General features: G+C 46.8%; 1 protein-coding gene across 1 annotated transcript in view; it reads right to left on the reverse strand.

Moving 5' to 3' along the window:
* Window positions 1-17,351, reverse strand: part of Alpk2 (alpha kinase 2) — a 124,125-nt gene that overhangs the window by 10,816 nt on the left and 95,958 nt on the right. Inside the window, exons 7-12 of the mRNA XM_021151041.2 lie at window positions 16,747-16,874; window positions 16,615-16,650; window positions 12,973-13,247; window positions 11,433-11,521; window positions 5,481-5,698; window positions 1,117-1,165 (exon numbers count right to left, since the gene is read on the reverse strand). Of these exons, the coding sequence (XP_021006700.1) occupies window positions 1,117-1,165; window positions 5,481-5,698; window positions 11,433-11,521; window positions 12,973-13,247; window positions 16,615-16,650; window positions 16,747-16,874 (795 nt within the window). The remainder of the gene's footprint in view (window positions 1-1,116; window positions 1,166-5,480; window positions 5,699-11,432; window positions 11,522-12,972; window positions 13,248-16,614; window positions 16,651-16,746; window positions 16,875-17,351) is intronic.

A 17,351-nucleotide genomic window follows, 5' to 3' on the forward strand; every position in this document is an offset into this window, starting at 1 on the left:
GGGAGGTCCTCTTGTGGGTGGTGCCATCTCTGGGCTGGTAGTCATGGTTCTATAAGAGAGCAGGCTGAGCAAGCCAGGGGAAGCAAGCCAGTAAGTGACATCCCTCCATGGCCTCTGCATCAGCTCCTGCTTCCTGACCTGCTTGAGTTCCAGTCCTGACTTCCTTGGTGATGAACAGCAATGTGGAAAGTATAAACTGAATAAACCCTTTCCTTCCCAACTTGCTTCTTGGTCATGATGTTTTATCCAGGAATAGAAACCCTGACTAAGACAGCCACTTTTTCTTCAAAGGGACCCAAGCAAAGCAGCAAAATGGGACGAATTGTGAACACCTTGGTAAACCTAAGCTTGGTCACCTAAGCAGGCCATTGAGCAAACCGACATTCTTGCATTCAACCAGAGAGACAGAATCGACGACAGCTATGAGAAGTATCTAGTCATGAGTATTTGGTTCTTGGTTTTTGAGACAGGGTTTCTCTGTGTAAATCTGGCCGTCCTAGAACTCACTATGTAAACCAGGCTGGCCTCAAACTTACAGAGTTCCACCTGCCTCTGCCTCCCAAGTGCTGGGATTAAAGGTGTGCACCACCACCAGCAGCCTGAAATAGATATTTGAATGACTCCTGTAATAATCTCTGGTACCTGCGAGTCACACACAGGAGGGTGTTGTTGTTGTTGTTTTGGGTTGGAAAATGAATTGAAATATACATGTGTAATTATTGTACCCAACTGCAAAAAAAAAAAAAAAGAAACAACAAAAACTTTCAATAAAGAAGACGCTAAGTATAGAAACTGAGGGTTTTGAGCTGAAAGACATCTCAATGGTGCCAGAATATTCTCTCTCCCCACGACACTCCCGTGAGTAACTACTTTGGAAATGTGTTTGCCAGCATTCTTGTTTGCCTCAGAGTTAGGACGCAAATGTGTTGTTTCCCTCTGAGAACAAAAGTCCATAAATATTTTATGGAAGTAAAGGAAATGAATTGGATTCGTCCCTAGATCACTTATCATCCACAGCAAAGACAAGAAATCCACTCTGTCCGCGGAAGCCGGCAGCCTTTGCCGGAAGCCCCATGTGAAATGACACCATTTCATTTTTTTTTTTTTCCTACTCACCCTCTAGCTAGTGTTGCTATGCCAACGTCAGTTAACTTCATTCCCACACCTGCGGAAGGAGAGAGCAAAGACACAAGTTTGAGTTGCTAGGGAGACGCATGGAAGGATTGGTCAGATACTCGCCCCAGACTGCACAGGGGAAGCTCATGTCTTTCTGGGCTCATGTGAACTTTCCTTCCCCCGGAGCCATGGAGCCACCAGAGACTCACACTCACACCTGTGTCTGTAGAAGGGATTAAGGATGCAGGAGGGCAGACCTGTGACTCAGGCAGTGGTACCCAAGTCAGGCCTCCTTCAGGTTTATCCCTGCCTGAATTTGAGACTTGGCACTTTCCCCATGAGCTTTCTCCCAAGAAATGCTGTCTCTTGGGCTTAGGTTTGGTCCCCTGCTCCTCACTGATAGAAGGAAACATGGCCAAGGACTGCCTTGGCCAACGGCAACGCTAAGAACATTCAAGGCAACGTGTTCAGAGCCAAACTCCACCTACGCAATTTCTCATTTCCGCCAAGAATTTCCAGAGTCTAGGAAACATTCACAACTTTATGGGTAGACTTTTAGCCACCGGTCTGGGAACAGTAACATTTAGAATCCACAGCTTGGCCATTTAAGACTTTTAAAACTGTGGAACTACAGTGGAGTTGGGAAGAATGGAACCCAAAATAATAAAAGAGCTACCGAGCTTTCTACTCTGGCTCAGCAAAAAGCCACTGATGTCCTTGCTGAAAACCCAGGCACAAGGGATCCTTTTGGCTCCTGTCCTCCCAAGAAGGGCAGCTGGAAAGTAGTTAGGGATCCAGAGATGTAAGGAAGATAGACTGCCTACTGTCTTCCGGCAAGAGAAAGCTGAGCATCCTACTATAGTAAAGAACCACTCTCCCTCGGCCCCAGCCCCAGCCAGCAGTTGGGAAGGACACCAGAAGATGTTACTAGCAGTTGGGAAGAGCACCAGTTCTCATGCCCAGAGTGTGGAGGTCCCGGGGCTTTTGTAGCATCTTCTTGCTCTATCCATTTATTCTTTCTGCTTCTGACTTTCTACTACGGTGCCTCTGGGCACTTGCCCTACTTCAGTGCACCCAACCTGTGCAATCCAGTGACCCGTTGCTCACCTATGACATACCTCTGACTCTGGGATCTATATGAGCTGGGCAGTAGGCAGTGGTATCTCTGCCAAGGAGCAGGTAACTTGGCTATAGAGCAGCTGCGACAGTAGAGGGTATGGAAGAAGGATCCAGATCTTTAGCCAACTCTAGGATAGGACTGAAATGGCAACCTGGTTCCATGGCTGTGGATTCCAGAGACCCAGAGAAGGCAGAACACTCTGGTTCGGCAGTGTCCACCCAGAGCATGGCAGAAATGCCACATGGTTGCTATTGAGACTGGCGAGTCACCCAGAAGCAATGGGCCCAGCTTTTGTGCATGCACCTGTGAGCTAAGCATGGTACTTAGAAGTTCCCAGTGAACGCTGAGTTATCTCATTCATCCAAAGCTACTAACAAACTGAACATACAAAGGCCTGCTGCATATTCACTTTGTTGTTGGAAGTACAATCATTTTTTTAAAGGTGTCAAATTGCAAAGGCCCCTTTACACATCTTTTCCCATGGAATGTCCTGTCTAAACACCACAGCTCTAAGTTCCAGTAAGGTTCAGTTTTTCAAAGTTGTGTGGCAACGGATGCTTGAACATTGGCAGTGCCATCCCTTGCTCACAGCCAACAGCTACCATTTTGGTTTAGAAAATTAGAATGCCAAGGTCGGGGGCAAGCTCGGGGATGCTTGCAGTGTACACGGATGAGGAAGGACAGAAGTTGTGTGTGTGTGTGTGTGTGTGTGTGTGTGTGTGCACATTTCCCAGAGACTTAGCTCATTTGGTTTAATTATTTGTCAGCAAGTCAACAAAGGTTTTCAACAGTCACTGGAGGGAGGTACTGATGTGCACCTGTCAAAGTGAGGCAAGGCTAGTCGTGGCCTATGGGTTGGTTCTGATGGGAGGAAGACCAGAAGTCTATTCTCAGAATCTCAGTTTGCTGATGGCTCATTAGAAAGCCTAGGGGTCTCAGAGGGTCTCAGGTCTCAGTTCCAAGTCACAGACCCACGTCTGACCCCACAAACCTGAAGTCTCACCAAACCCCTCTCAGCAAACAAATTGCATCTGGTTTTATTTTTCTTATTGTTAATTCCAGACTGGACAAAGTGGAGGTGTTGCTTAGAGTAATGTGGAGCTTGTGCCACAACGACAATGGCAGTGAAGAGGTCTTCCCGAGCAGCAGACAGTAAATAAACACTGTTACAAAGCACTGTGCCAACACATCGTTTACGGAGAGATGTGATATTCCATTGCAGTTGTTTACCAGTGCCTGGAAGCAAAACTAACTGCACAGGAAGCTCCGGGGTGCTGGTTTTCAGTAGACAAAATACATTTAACGCAGAATCAACTCTGAAGGGAACTGCTTGGGGAGAACAATTGTACAGCCGGAATCCAAACAGAACAAATAGCTCTCTGTTCAGAAGTGTGTGTGTGTGTGTGTGTGTGTGTGTGTGTGTGTGCGTGTGTGTGAGTATGTGTATGTGCATGTGTGTGCATGTGTGTGTGCATGTGTGCGTGCATGTGTGTGTGTACATGTGTGTGTGTGTGATTGTGTGTGTATGTGTGTGCATGTGTGTATGTGTGTGCATGTGTGCGTGTGTGTGTGCATGCATGTGTGTGTATGTGTGTGTGTGCGTGCATGTGTGCATGCATGTGTGTGTATGTGTGTGTGTGCATGTGTGTGTGCATGACTCCTGGGAGGGGACAGGCATTGCTGCCTTTGCAGATCGGCTCACTCATCTGTAAGACAGAAGTATTTTCTGATCCAGCTGACTCACAGGAGTCCCTCTGGGCTCTGTAGAAGATATTCACCCATCAGAACCTTTTAACATCAGGGGATACTTGAAAACACTGGGAAGTAAACCTACTACAAGTTTTTAGTTTGTCATCTTGTGCAGGCAGTGTGATATCTAGAGGCTGAAAATGTAGGTTGGAGTCTTGGACCCATCGACAATTATTGATTGGCAGTCACTAAGCCGCTGCTCCTGCCCTCGGCTCTCTCATCTTTAACATGGGCAGCATCTACACATACTAAATAAAAATCATAGAAAAGCGAATACATGCAAAAGCTGGAGAGATCTAGTCCCTCCTGTAATCTTGCCTCTCTGCTGGACCAGTGTTTACCTTCTCGCTTTGATAATGTGCAACAGGTCTGTGAAGTGTGGGTATTAAACAAAGCTCCCTCCGTAAGGGGCTACATGGGCACTTCCCTGTACAGTTGTACAAATTCTGTCTGTCTCTGTGTGTCTCTCTCTGCCTGTCTCTGTGTGTCTCTGTCTCTCTGCCCGTCTCTGTGTGTCTCTGTCTCTCTGCCTGTCTCTGTGTGTCTCTGTCTCTCTGCCTGTCTCTGTGTGTCTCTGTCTCTCTACCTGTCTATCTCTATGTTTCTGTTTGCTGAACACCCAGCCTCAGGCACTGAGGAACACGAGGTTCCCAGCTCTTAGGTGAGAGACAACTGTTGTACTATTTTAACACAGGCTGATTTAATAAATTCTAACATATACATGTATATGCATGTATATAACTTTATAAATTCTAATATATTATATAATATATAATATATAAATATATATGTATGTATGTATATCTTGAGTACATAAAGCTCATTAGAGAGAGAAGCAAAAAAAAACAAGAAGAAAAAGATAGAGGAAGCACACAGATGAAGACCCAGTTACTGCCACAGGCGACTGTACTCTGCTGGAAGCCTACACTGAGCACGCTTCCCAGAATTACTTGCCCATAGATTGAAGGAGCAGGGGTATCCCCAGCTCCCATTAGCACCAGGCAAATGCTGCTCGTCGTGGGGGCATTGACTCCCCTGTCGAGGCCTCTTGCTACACCAGCAAAACATAAAGAAAGTTTCTAGGCCATTTGGTACCCACAGGTGGAGCCAGGCAGAAAGGGCAATGGTGAGTTACCTCGGCTTCCGTGTACAAATCTCCCTGTTCCTTTAGATTTCCGAATAACAATACTGCTGAGAAAAATCTGAAGTATGCCACTCCATGACTATGAGGCATTGTCTCATACAAGGGCGCTAAACTCTAGTGGTGGCCTCCAGGATTCCGTCCCTGGCACCGACATTTCCTAGGGGTCAGTCTTTGGGTGAGTGAGCCACCTCCCCAAGCTTCATTTGTAATGGGACATGAGTAACATCTTAGGGAGAAGATGCTTGTCCTTTCCTCTTCCTTCACCTCACTCTTCCTTCGTTCCTTCCTCCTAACCTTAGGAGCACCCCAGGCCCACAGCCCCTGCAGAGCTGGGCCGCCTGCCCCGCTCACCCTGCATGTCCGTGACCAGGAGACAGCCACTTGTTTTCTGGTATACCCAGTGCTGGAAGGTGCAACACTTCTGGCCAGCCTCTGAATCTCGTCTGAGGAAGTTGATTTCTTTCCCGTCCCGGATGGAATACTTCACGAATTCTCCAATCAGCTCTTCTTCCACTGTGGCATATGGGATGTTGTTCTCGGGCCGACGGATAAGGAAAATAGGAATGATCCTGTCAGGGAGGAAGACATGATCACACATCTGGGTTTCAGATGGGAACAGTGTCTGGGCATTCCAGTCACCTGGAGCAGCAGGACACATGGTTAATCCAGAGTTCACTCTGTGCTTTTTCTCTTATGTTTTGCAGTGCCCTCTGTTATTATGTAATGAACCAGAATTTTGTTCCTAGAGTTGGTTTGAAACTCATCCTCCTCCTCCTGTTTTTTTTTTAAAGATTTTATTTATTTTACATATATATATATATATATATATATATATATATATATATATGACGAGTACACTGTAGCTGTTTTCAAAGACACCAGAAGAAGCCATCAGATCTCATTACAGATGGTTGTGAGCCACCATGTGGTTGCTGGGAATTGAACTCAGGACCTCTGGAAGAGCAGTCANTGCTCTTAACCACTGAGCCATTCCTCCAGCCCCTTGTTTTGTTTTGTTTGAGACATTGTCTTACTATCAGCCCTGGCTGGTCTGGAACCTGTTCTATAGAATACGCTGGGCTGGATGGAACTCACGGAGAATAGCTTGTCTCTGTGTCCCAAATTCTGGGATTAAAAGTGTGAATGACCATGTCCAGCTTCAGCTTTTTTAATTTATTTGATGTGTATGGGTGTTTTGCTTGCGTGCATATGCATCCTGAATGTGCCTGATGCTCACAGAGGCCAGAAGCGGGTGTCAGATCCCCTGGAACTGGAGTTAGAGGTTGTGAGCTACCATGTGGATGCTGGGGAATGGAACCCAGGCCCTCTGGAAGGAGTAGTCAGCGCTCTTAAATAGCAAGCTAATCTCTTCAGCCCCATTTAAAAATAAATGTTAAAAAAAAAAGTCTATGGAGCCAAGCTTGCCTCACATTTCCTAGGTAGCTCAGAGTAGTGTAGAATTCTAGATCCTCTTGTCTCAGACTCCAGAGGTTACAGGCTAAGATTACGGGCTGGAGTTAAGATGGTAGGCTCTATCATTTTATTCAGTAATACAATGGATCAGTAGTTATCAGTCATCCATCCATCCATTCATCCATCTATTCATCCTCCATCTACCTACACAGATCTCCATCCATTCACCCATCCATCCATCTATCTACCCAGCCATTCATTCATCTATCCATTCACCCACCCAGCTCTCCATCCATCCATCCACCTATTCACCCACCCATCACATCTATTCCTCCCTCCCTCTCTCCTTCTCTTCTTTCCTCCCTACCTTCTTCTTTCCCTCCCTTCTTTCAGTCAGCAAACACTCATCTTCAGTGGCCTCTCTGCTAACACTCTCCTAGCCAGTCTCTCACAAACAGCAGTAAAGAGAAGAAAGGCTCTGCCTATCCCTGCCTGAAACTTGCATTTAAGTGAAGGTAACACACAGAGAGTAACTGCACGGAGGCAGACAGCAGGCAGAAGTCGAAGGCAGTGGCTGGTGAAGAGACTGCACTGCGGTGGTGAAGGAACTGGTCTTTCATTTGAAGAGACTCAGAAGCCCTTGGTTATTAATAAAGGTCATCTGAGTGAGACCTGCAGGAAACTGGGAGGCAGCCACAAGGATATCTTAGGAAAGAACCTTCCAGGTGGAAGGAGGAGCCATCGAAAGGCTCTTAAAGCAGCCCCACTGCCACCCGCTTAGGATGATGGCCTCTGCATCTTGTTACAGAGACATCTGGGGGCAGTCAGATGGGAGGGGCCCATGGAGCTGTGCCCCTGCTGAACACCCCTAAAACATAGACTGGCCATCAAGCTTTTGTTTGTCTGTCTGTCATGCTTTGTCACATCTGCAAGACTCAGGGAATCTGCAGATCTGATTCCTTCTAGCCAATTACCCACCATAGGAAAGAGTTCATGGTTTGTCCGGGTTCTTATTAATTCTGTAGCCTTTGGGGAAATGGGGAGCCAGAAAGAGGTCTGGGTATTATTCACAATCTCAATTAGCCAGGTCTCTGCCCAGTTGGAGTCATTTGCATAGACAACATGATGCTGTTGATATTCATGAATTCGAAAACAAAAACTCCAGGGGAGTGTTTTCTCTTCAAGATCTGAAAAGCTCCCTAAAGGAAAACCTGCTTCAGAAGCCTATATCTGGAAGAAAACATGGTTGTTGTTGTGTGTTTGAGTGTGTGTGTGTGTACGTGTGTACACACATGCATGCACATGCACGGGTAGTGGGGTGGGACAGTACCCACTGTGGGTCTACTGCTCCCAGATCCTAGCAGAATGGGCTTCCCTGGAAGGCTAGAAGTGTGCAGAGCCAGCCCAGGGCACACATGCATCCATCCTGATGCAGACTTCTCAGATTTAGGGCTGGCCTCGACATCCTTCAGAGAACACTCACTTCCATGTGCTATAATCACTCATGTGGTCACAAATTCTCCTATTTTAAGGAAAGAAAACCAGTGTCTGATAGAAAAAAAAAATGTCCTCAAATATCTTCAGGGTTGTGGCTTGTTTGGTGGGTATGGGTGAAGCCCATTAAGCTTCCCTCCCTACTTGGCACCCACCCTTTTAACTCCTTAAACCCACCTCCATGTTCATCATGCATTCTTCTCCTTTAAAAGGGCCCCAAGCCATATAAGAGTCAAGCTGCACACAGTGTGCATCTGCCCCTGCTGCAGGACATCGTGGCTCTACATGTGGTAGATGAGTCACTGCTTTATGACAGACACTTAGAAACTACTTTTGAGGGTTCAGGAGATGGCTCACTGGGTGAAGGCACTTGCTGCCAATCCTGATGACCCGAGTTCAAGGCCCAGGACCAGCATGGTTAAAGGAGAGAACCGTTTTCTGTAAGATGTCCTCTGACCTCCATACATTCACTGTAACACACACACACACACACACACACACACACACACACACACACACACTACATTAAAATGTAATGGTTAAAAAGGACCTGGTTTAATCAAAAGCCTTGATTCTCCATTTTGGGACAAGGTGACTAACTAAAAGCAGGCTGAAAGCAGTTCCGCCTCCGTTTTGTCTCCTATTCCTTTTTGGGGGGGCATGGGTGGGCAGACTCCTGCTTGATTTTGCCTAGGCATGTTAAACACTCCAGGAGTGTCTGCCTACCTAATCTATTTCATCAAGGCTGAAGTCACAGACATAACCCATCCTCCTAACCCTTGGATTCCAGAAACAGCAAAGCCTCCCAAGACAGGCCACACCCTAGATAGGTCAATTATCCATGAAGACAAAGAAGGCTGCACCCTAGAGGAGCAGGAGGAAACAGATCATGTCCTCAGGGTGACAGCAGTAACAACTCTGGCTCACCTTGCAGAAGCAAAGGTAGAGGGTTGTTTAACCATGCATATCCCGGCCCTCTTCTTGCTTAGTTATGCGTGCTTCCCGCTTCCTGTATTTCCATGTCTAACTCCTGTCAGCACCCCATGGATGCACTCGGAGTCCCTGGATCCCTCTCCATCCCTTTTCTCAATGCATGGACTCAAGGTCTTTGCACTGGTTTTCACCATCACTGGTCCTACTGGGACCGGTGTCCAAGCCTAGCCTGTTGGAGTTGCCAGAATGTGGTCTTTTGCCCTAAAACTCTGCTATGCTTTTTACTTTTCCTCCCTTAAGGCAGAAGAACGTAAGAGAACAGGGGCTGGAAAGAGAGAGAACGAGAAAGCTAACAGGCAGGTTCCTACAGTATGAAACTGACGTCTTGCCAACGGCTGTCTTCGTGTTTAGCAGGAAAACATTGCATTGTTTTTGCCCTCTGCAGCGTATTAGTTTTCCTAGATGCTCATGCGGCGTGCTTCTTGGCAGAGAACAGGAAGTTCTGGACATCCTACTGTATCGGGCTGCCCAAGGGAGATGTTTCTGAGTGAACAGGTGCATACAGTCAAGAACCGCTTCCTTCTTTGCCGCCTTCTTCCACGGATGTACAAATGGCTGCTCTTTCTGCATTTCCAGCAAGTCCTGACATGGCCCTTTCTCTTTCTACTTAGTATGCAAATATGACCTTATTATACAAACAGTTAATAAACACGGGCTCCAGACTCTCAGAAATTTGCTGAGGCCCAAGATACTTTCCATTCAGAGGATCATAGGAAGTGGAGTCTGTTTCAGTGCTCCTGATCTTCCCTACTGTGTCCACCCTTTCCTACTGCGTCGCCAGAGCCTATGCTTCTCAGGCTAGTTGTATTATGACCTTAATTCTCTTGTACTTGTTTATTGCTTTGACAAGGCAATGAAAGTGAAATCTATAAGAGGAAGTATGTACCAGCTAGTTTTGTGTCAACTTGACACAGGCTGGAGTTATCAGAGAGAAAGGAGCTTCAGTTGAGGAAATGCCTCCATGAGATCCAACTGAAAGGCATTTTCTCAATTAGTGATCAAGGGGGAAAGGCCCCTTGTGGGTGGAACCATCTCTGGGCTGGTAGTCTTGGGTTCTATAAGAGAGCAGGCTGAGCAAGCCAGGGGAAGCAAGCCAGTAAGGAACATCCCTCCATGGCCTCTGCATCAGCTCCTGCTTCCTGACCTGCTTGAGTTCCAGTCCTGACTTCCTTGGTGATGAACAGCAGTATGGAAGTGTAAGCCGAATAAACCCTTTCCTCCCCAACCTGCTTCTTGGTCATGATGTTTGTGCAGGAATAGAAACCCTGACTAAGACAGAGGTATATCTGATTTTCTATTTAACTTGGTAGATACCATAATACCTACTAATGTGATAGCACCCATTATTCCACTCACATGTCTATTTACATAGTATAATATTTAATTAGTATATATTTAATTAGTATCAGGGTTGGTGAGGTGGCTGAGCAGGTAGGTAAAGGCACTTGCTCTATAAGCCTGTTGACCTGAGTTCAAACCCTGGAACCTACATAAGGGTGTAATGATAACCAACTCTACAGAGTTGGTCTCTGAACTCCACGTATGCACATTCACAATGATGATAATGAACTTTTTAAAATATGTGGTTTTGCTTTATGTGTATGGGTGTTTTGTCTGCATGTATCTCTGCACCATAGCCATGCTGTGCCTTTGGAGACCAGAAGAGGGTGTCAGGTCCTCTGGAATTGGAGCTATGGAGGTTGTGATTCACCACATGAACGCTGCTGGGAAATTAATCTGGGTATCTAGAAGAGTGGCAAGAGCTCTTAACCCCTGAGCCATCTCTCCAGCAGCACAATTAAAAAAATTTTTTTTTTTTTTACAGATCATCAAAGGACAGAAGAAATGGCTCAGTGACTAAGAACACTTGCTGTTTTTTCAAGGGACTCCAGATTTGTCCCCAGTACCAACATCTGGTAGCCCAACACCTGGTGGCTCACAAACACCTGTAACTCCAGCTCACATTTTTACATTTTAAAAATTAACATCTTTTTATTTGTACGGGTATTTTGCCTGCAATATGTACCTGTGCACCACACGCATGCAGTGCCCACAGAGGCCGAAAGAAGGCCTCAGAGTGATAGCCCCAAGGGCTGGAGTGAGCCACCATGTGAGTGCAACTGAGCCCAGGTGCTCTGGAACAGCTGCCAGGGTTCTTAGCCACTGAGCCACCTTTCCAGCCCCACATAATTAACTTTTTTAATTAAAAAAATAATATTTATCAGGCATTCTTATACACCTCTGGAGATCAAACAAGAACAAGACGGTGGCCACGTGATCCCTCACAGAGTTGATAATCAGATGAAATCAAACACTTGACCCTTCTCACCCTCCCGCCCTCTAGGCCTTCCACATTCATAGCAAATCAGAGGTAGCAACACATGGGAGCCTGCACAAACTTACTCCGGCACCTCTCCGAAGCCTTCCAGAGGCTGTGCTTCAGCAGCGTAGATCTTGGCGTAGTATCTGGCAGTATTCTGAACGTAGCATTCCTGTATCGGACAAAAACACGGTGAATCTGAGTGACTGGGAGAATTCAGAATATTGCTTAGCAAGACAATTCCTATTTCTAAGATTGCTCAGATAAATAGATTCCTAGGCCCTTCATGGCTGGTTGGCATCACAGAAGCATCTTTTTTTGTTTGTTTGTTTTAGTTCTGGGGACCCTTACCAGGACCTTGTGAGTTAGGTTAGGTGAGTGTCCTGCCACTAAACTATACCCCAGAAACAAAGCTTACAATGTAGAATTGGCCATCCATAAAGGTGCTTTGAGACATGAGTTACAGAAGCCAATGTCAGAGAAATGGCCTCTCAGGCAAAGTGTCTGGGAACCATAATATTTCTAGAAACAACATGGGGGGAGGTTGTTCCTGATCTAAAGAGACAGGCCCTTTGGCATGATGTCATCCCAAGATCTTCCACAATTCCTTTCCAGAGGTACAATTGGAGTAGTGAATAGTGAACATTTGATAGAATTCCTCCTGGGGATAAGGCAAGTGGACTGATTGTGCTTGCTACCCTGTAAGTCCTACTGACCAGGAGGCAGGATGCTGTGGGGAACTTCCATGACTGGGTCATGCTTGAGAGGAAAGAAGGTAAGGGGAGGAAGAAAGGAAAGAAGAAAAGAGGTTGGCTTTTGGGGAGGAAGCAGAACAAGTGGAAATCTCTGTCCCACTCGGAGCCCAGGAGTTGCCCTTATTAGCACACCATGCTATGGGACATTTCCACGCCTGACCTGGGTGATCAGTGCTTGCTGGTACATGAGAGCCTCCCCAAGTCCTGTCTTCTAATCCCATGGGTAACAGTTTACAGGGCCTACTGGGAAAGTTCTAGACCTAACTCTAGCAGGTTGGCCACTGCTGGTGTCAAGGTGAACCACAGGTCAAGGCTTAGGTGGGGAGAAGGAGCTGCTCTTTGCTCCATGAACGCCTCCCCCTCTTCTGTCTTGTCTCTTGTCCCAAAGTTTTAGAGAGAGGGAATCTAGCTAGACACGTTGTTCAATCTTCCCTTAGAGTTTATAGGCAGACTTTGAACAAACCCAAGAAAGCAGGAAACAAGATGACTCCTGAACTTTCTAAACGTCCGTTCCCTCTTCCCCACCTCTCTTCACACTCTAACGCTGGTTCTATCTATCCTCGGGATCCCAGCATCTACTGTCACTAGAACCCCTCCCTTTATGTCACCCCTTGTCCAAGTGGACCAACATGATCACAGTCCAGTGAACCCCAGGTAAAAAGAGGAAAGGTGTCCCTGGGCTAAGTAAACCCCAACTTCTTGTGAGACCTAAGAAGTAAGGACCCCCAATCATTTAGCTTAAACCACACTTGAAAAAAGTCAAATGTTCTTGAGGAAATACTCTACTCTCAACTCTGAGTCTCATGTTCCTCTCATGTCATGTGTCATTCTCCCACCCACAGAGACACCCATGGGCTCCCTGACCTACCTGGGCAGCGAGTTTGTAGTTCCTCTGCACAAGTTCGTCATTGTTTCTGGTCCCATGGGCGACAGCATTGTGCACCTTGAGTACGCATGCGTGGCCGGGCTGGAAGACGGGCATGAGGCCCTGCATCACCTTGCTCCGGAAAGCTTTGCGGTGCACCCCTTCACCAAAGTGAAGCTCCTCCGTGGAGATCTGGCCACGTAGGTGGTCCCCAAAGTAGCTGTCATTGAAAACATCTTCTTTGAAGATGAGCTGGCTGAATTCAATCTCTTCACATCCTGAAACACAGTACAGCTTTCAGCGGACTGAATCATTTCCAGTCCTGGTCTTTTGAGTAGCTACTCTGCCTTTGTAAGGATAAAGACAAATGGGACCTGTAGAACCCAGAGAGACAGATCATGTTTAATGCCCAACAGAGATGCAGCTAGCAGGAGGTGGGAGTGAGAGAGAATGAGGAGAAAGGTCATTGAAGGAAAACATGACCAGGACAGGCTGAGGGCCATGGACAAGGAAAGACTGGTGGGAGCAAAGCTGGGGAGGCCAAGGAAGACGTTTGCATAGCTGGAAAACAGAAGCAGAGACGAGCAAAGTAGCGAAAAGCAACTCTAAAAGATGGGCAAAGCAGAAGAGGGAGGAGAACCATTGAGAAGATCCAACAGCACTTACTCAATGTGTGTGTGTGTGTGTGTGTGTGTGTGTGTGTGTGTGTGTGTATGTGTGTATGTATGTAGGTCAGAGGACATCTTACAGAAAACGGTTCTCTCCTTTAACCATGCTGGACCTGGGCCTTGAACTCGGGTCATCAGGATTGGCAGCAAGTGCCTTCACCCAGTGAGCCATCTCCCGGACCCTCAAACGTAGTTTCTAAGTGTCTGTCATAAAGCAATGACTCATCTACCACATGTAGAGCCACGATGTCCTGCAGCAGGGGCAGAGCACACTGTGTGCAGCTTGACTTTTATATGGCTTGGGGCCCTTTTAAAGGAGAAGAATGCATGATGAACATGGAGGTGGGTTTATGGAGTTAAAAGGGTGGGTGCCAAGTAGGGAGGGAAGCTTAATGGGCTTCACCCATACCCACCAAACAAGCCACAACCCTGAAGATATTTGAGGACTTTTTTTTTTTTCTATCAGACACTGGTTTTCTTTCCTTAAAATAGGAGAATTTGTGACCACATGAGTGATTATAGCACATGGAAGTGAGTGTTCTCTGAAGGATGTTGAGGCCAGCCCTAAATCTGAGAAGTCTGCATCAGGATGGATGCATGTGTGCCCTGGGCTGGCTCTGCACACTTCTAGCCTTCCAGGGAAGCCCATCCTGCTAGAATCTGGGGGCAGTAGACCCACAGTGGGTACTGTCCCACTCCACTACCCAAGCATGTGTGCGCATGTGTACACACACACATACACACACCCTATGTGTTTATAAACAAGAAGAATAAAATTCCTCATCTTGGGTTATACTGCCTCCATTAAAAAAGGATCACACACATACACACTCACACTCACACACACACACACACACACACACACACACACACACACACACACGGGCAGCCTATGACTCAAACTAGGCATTAAGACTGTGAAGAGACAGGGTTCTTCTAGAAGATTATAGTCAGAAAGCAAAAAACAGCAGGCAGCGGGAATCTTCACCCTGAAGAACTAGGTGAATGGCCGAAAGCTACACTAGGAAGAGGGGAGGCAGACAGATACTCCAGAAGGCCAAAGGCCAGAGAAGAGTGTGCTGCCTCATTAACAAAAAGGACCATGAAGCTGAACACAATTAAGACACCAGAGACTAGTGCTAGACCAGTCTGGTACATGCACTCTCTCTCCAGCACTGTGCATAAACAAGGTGACTCAGTGAAAAAAAAAAATCATCAAATGAGCTAAAGGTGAAAGTTACCTAAATAGCATGTGCTATGCAGTATGATTAACAATCCTGACTATAAAGTCTAATGTGAATATCACTTTAATAAGGATATCACCACAAGAGGGAAAATTAAAGATCTGAGGAGTGGTCACAGTCTCTTGAAATGCTCTGGAGGGAAAGAGCTAGCGTCTGTTGGAATTGCCTCCTCCTCTGTGAAGACACCAAAAAAATGTTCTCCACGGTGACACCTTAGCAGATGACTTGTTTCAGTCAGATCTTGCTCAAGGTGAGAGCTGGCAGAGACATAGGGATGTCGGGGGCCCTCAGGAGAGACAGGAATAGAGCGAGTGCACAGGGGAAGAAGCTGCAGTGCTATCCAAAGCCTGAAAGAGGCCAACAGTGTCCCGACTCATGCTCCCAGCTACCTCAGGTAACCGAAGGGCAGTTCTTTGCTGGGAACAGACTCATAGCAGTGGGCCAACTGTGAGACTAGTGTGTAGACATTAGAATCCCTCACCTGGTTCTTTGTTACAGAGAAACTGTGTGGACACACATACATACACACCCCAGAGCTAGGGTCATAGATGAGGCCATCACGCCCAGAACAGCCTCAGCCTTGTGTTTCCTATGCACCAGCCTTTAGAGCATCTTGATTCTCTCTCGTTGTCTTGTTTTCCAGAAGTCTCAGCTATTTTGTTTGCTTTAAATACCATGCAGCATGCCTTCCAGAGGCTCATTCGATATAACCACCAATGCACAAATTAACCAATCCTGAAATTGGCCAAGGGTGTTATGCTGTGGAAGGGTTGTCTGAGCATGTGCTGATGCAGGGCTGGCTGCAGGGGTGTGTAGAACAGCCTTGCTGCTGTGGGCAGTTCTTTCCAGTGCTACATCTTGCTAAAAAGTGGCTGTGTGGGGGTCATTCAGATCACAAGAAATGGAAGACTCTATAGCCAGGAGCCTCCCCGCTCTCCTAGAACAATGGGCAGGGGTGGGTGGGGGTAGGTAGACATGTCGTTTTCCTTAAGAGGGAATAACAGAAGGCATAGCAAGCTCAGACTGTGCCAGGCTGTGGAAACTCAATGGACGGCCTCGCTGTTGCATGAATGGTTAGGAGCGGCAGCTGTTATACCATATGTACCAAAAGGCAGCACACATCAATCAAACAAGGTCATATTCTGCTCAGCTAGTCAAACTGAAGAGGAAATCAGAGAATCATGGCAGTGGGCCAACTGTGTGGCTAGTGTGTAGACATTAGAATCTCTCACCTGGTTCTTTGCTATAAAGAAACCATGTGGCTACACACACACACATACACACCCCAGAGCTAGGGTCACAGATGAGGCCATCACACCCAGCACAGCCTCAGCCTTGTGTTTCCTAGGCACCAGCCTGTAGAGCATCTTGATTCTCTCTTGATTCCCTCTAGCATCGAGGGCTAGAAAACCCCGTGCAAGCAAGGCTTATGTCTACAGAAAGTGAAGTCCAAATTCCCCTGCCCAATTTCCCAAGATGGCATGATTGCAGTTTAATCTTCACAAATGATACATTTCTAGGTATTTGCAATCTACCGAAATTCTTTCCGGGACAATAGCCCTTCCAGCCTCACGGAAACAGATCCTGAGTCAGGGCGCACTTCCAAAGCCCTACTTGGGCGATCCTCTACTTGGTTGCAAGAGTGCACAGAACCGTGAGCATTCTTCTTCAAGGGGCTGTTTCATAATTGGGTGGGGAGCCCAGTTCCGGACAGGCCGGCTCATGTCACTTACCTCTATATTCTGTGTGACTTGAAAGCTGTTTGAGAACTGGAAGGAAACAAAGAGAATGGGGTCAGGACAGGTGTCCCTTTGGGCTGGCAGGGGCCCAGGGCTTTGATGAGCAGCCGTGAAGCCGAGGTTTACCTTCAGCTGTGAGGTTAAACTCAGCAGTGACTTTTCCATAACTGTTCTTGAGGCAGCAGTAATACAGGCCCTGGTCCTTCTGACCAGCTTGGACGATGGCCAAGGAAACACTGGAGTTGTCCCCTGCGCTGGAATAGGGGACATTAACATTCACATGCTTTGTCATTCGGAAGTTCTAACTCCCTCAAGAAGGAAGGAGCTAATGTCTTTCTGCCTTGCTCTTTCAGCCAATGGGCTGGTGCATAGACTAGAATCCCCCAATCAGCTAATTAAACAACAGATTCACACATAGAGAGGATTACTGTGTTGTGGTTTCATATTCTTACTCTGACACACAACATGACTATGTAGGGACATTCTGAAAGGGCCAACTGGCATCAGGAAAGCCAGGAGCCTTTAGGAGCTTCTGGAAGCTGCTGTTAGCATAGCTCAGAACTCCTCTTAATTATGTCGATGACCCAGGTACCCTGGGCATGAGGGTTATCAAGGACTCTAAACTCAAATCTAAATGTAGATGAGGTGAAAGAAAGAGTGAAAGAGGCTCTGACCTTTACACAAGGATTCAGAACTGAGGGCTTCCACTTGGTAGGTGATTTTGTTCTGAG

This window comes from Mus caroli, chromosome 18, assembly GCF_900094665.2.
Source record: "Mus caroli chromosome 18, CAROLI_EIJ_v1.1, whole genome shotgun sequence".
Taxonomy (NCBI): Eukaryota; Metazoa; Chordata; class Mammalia; order Rodentia; family Muridae; genus Mus; species Mus caroli.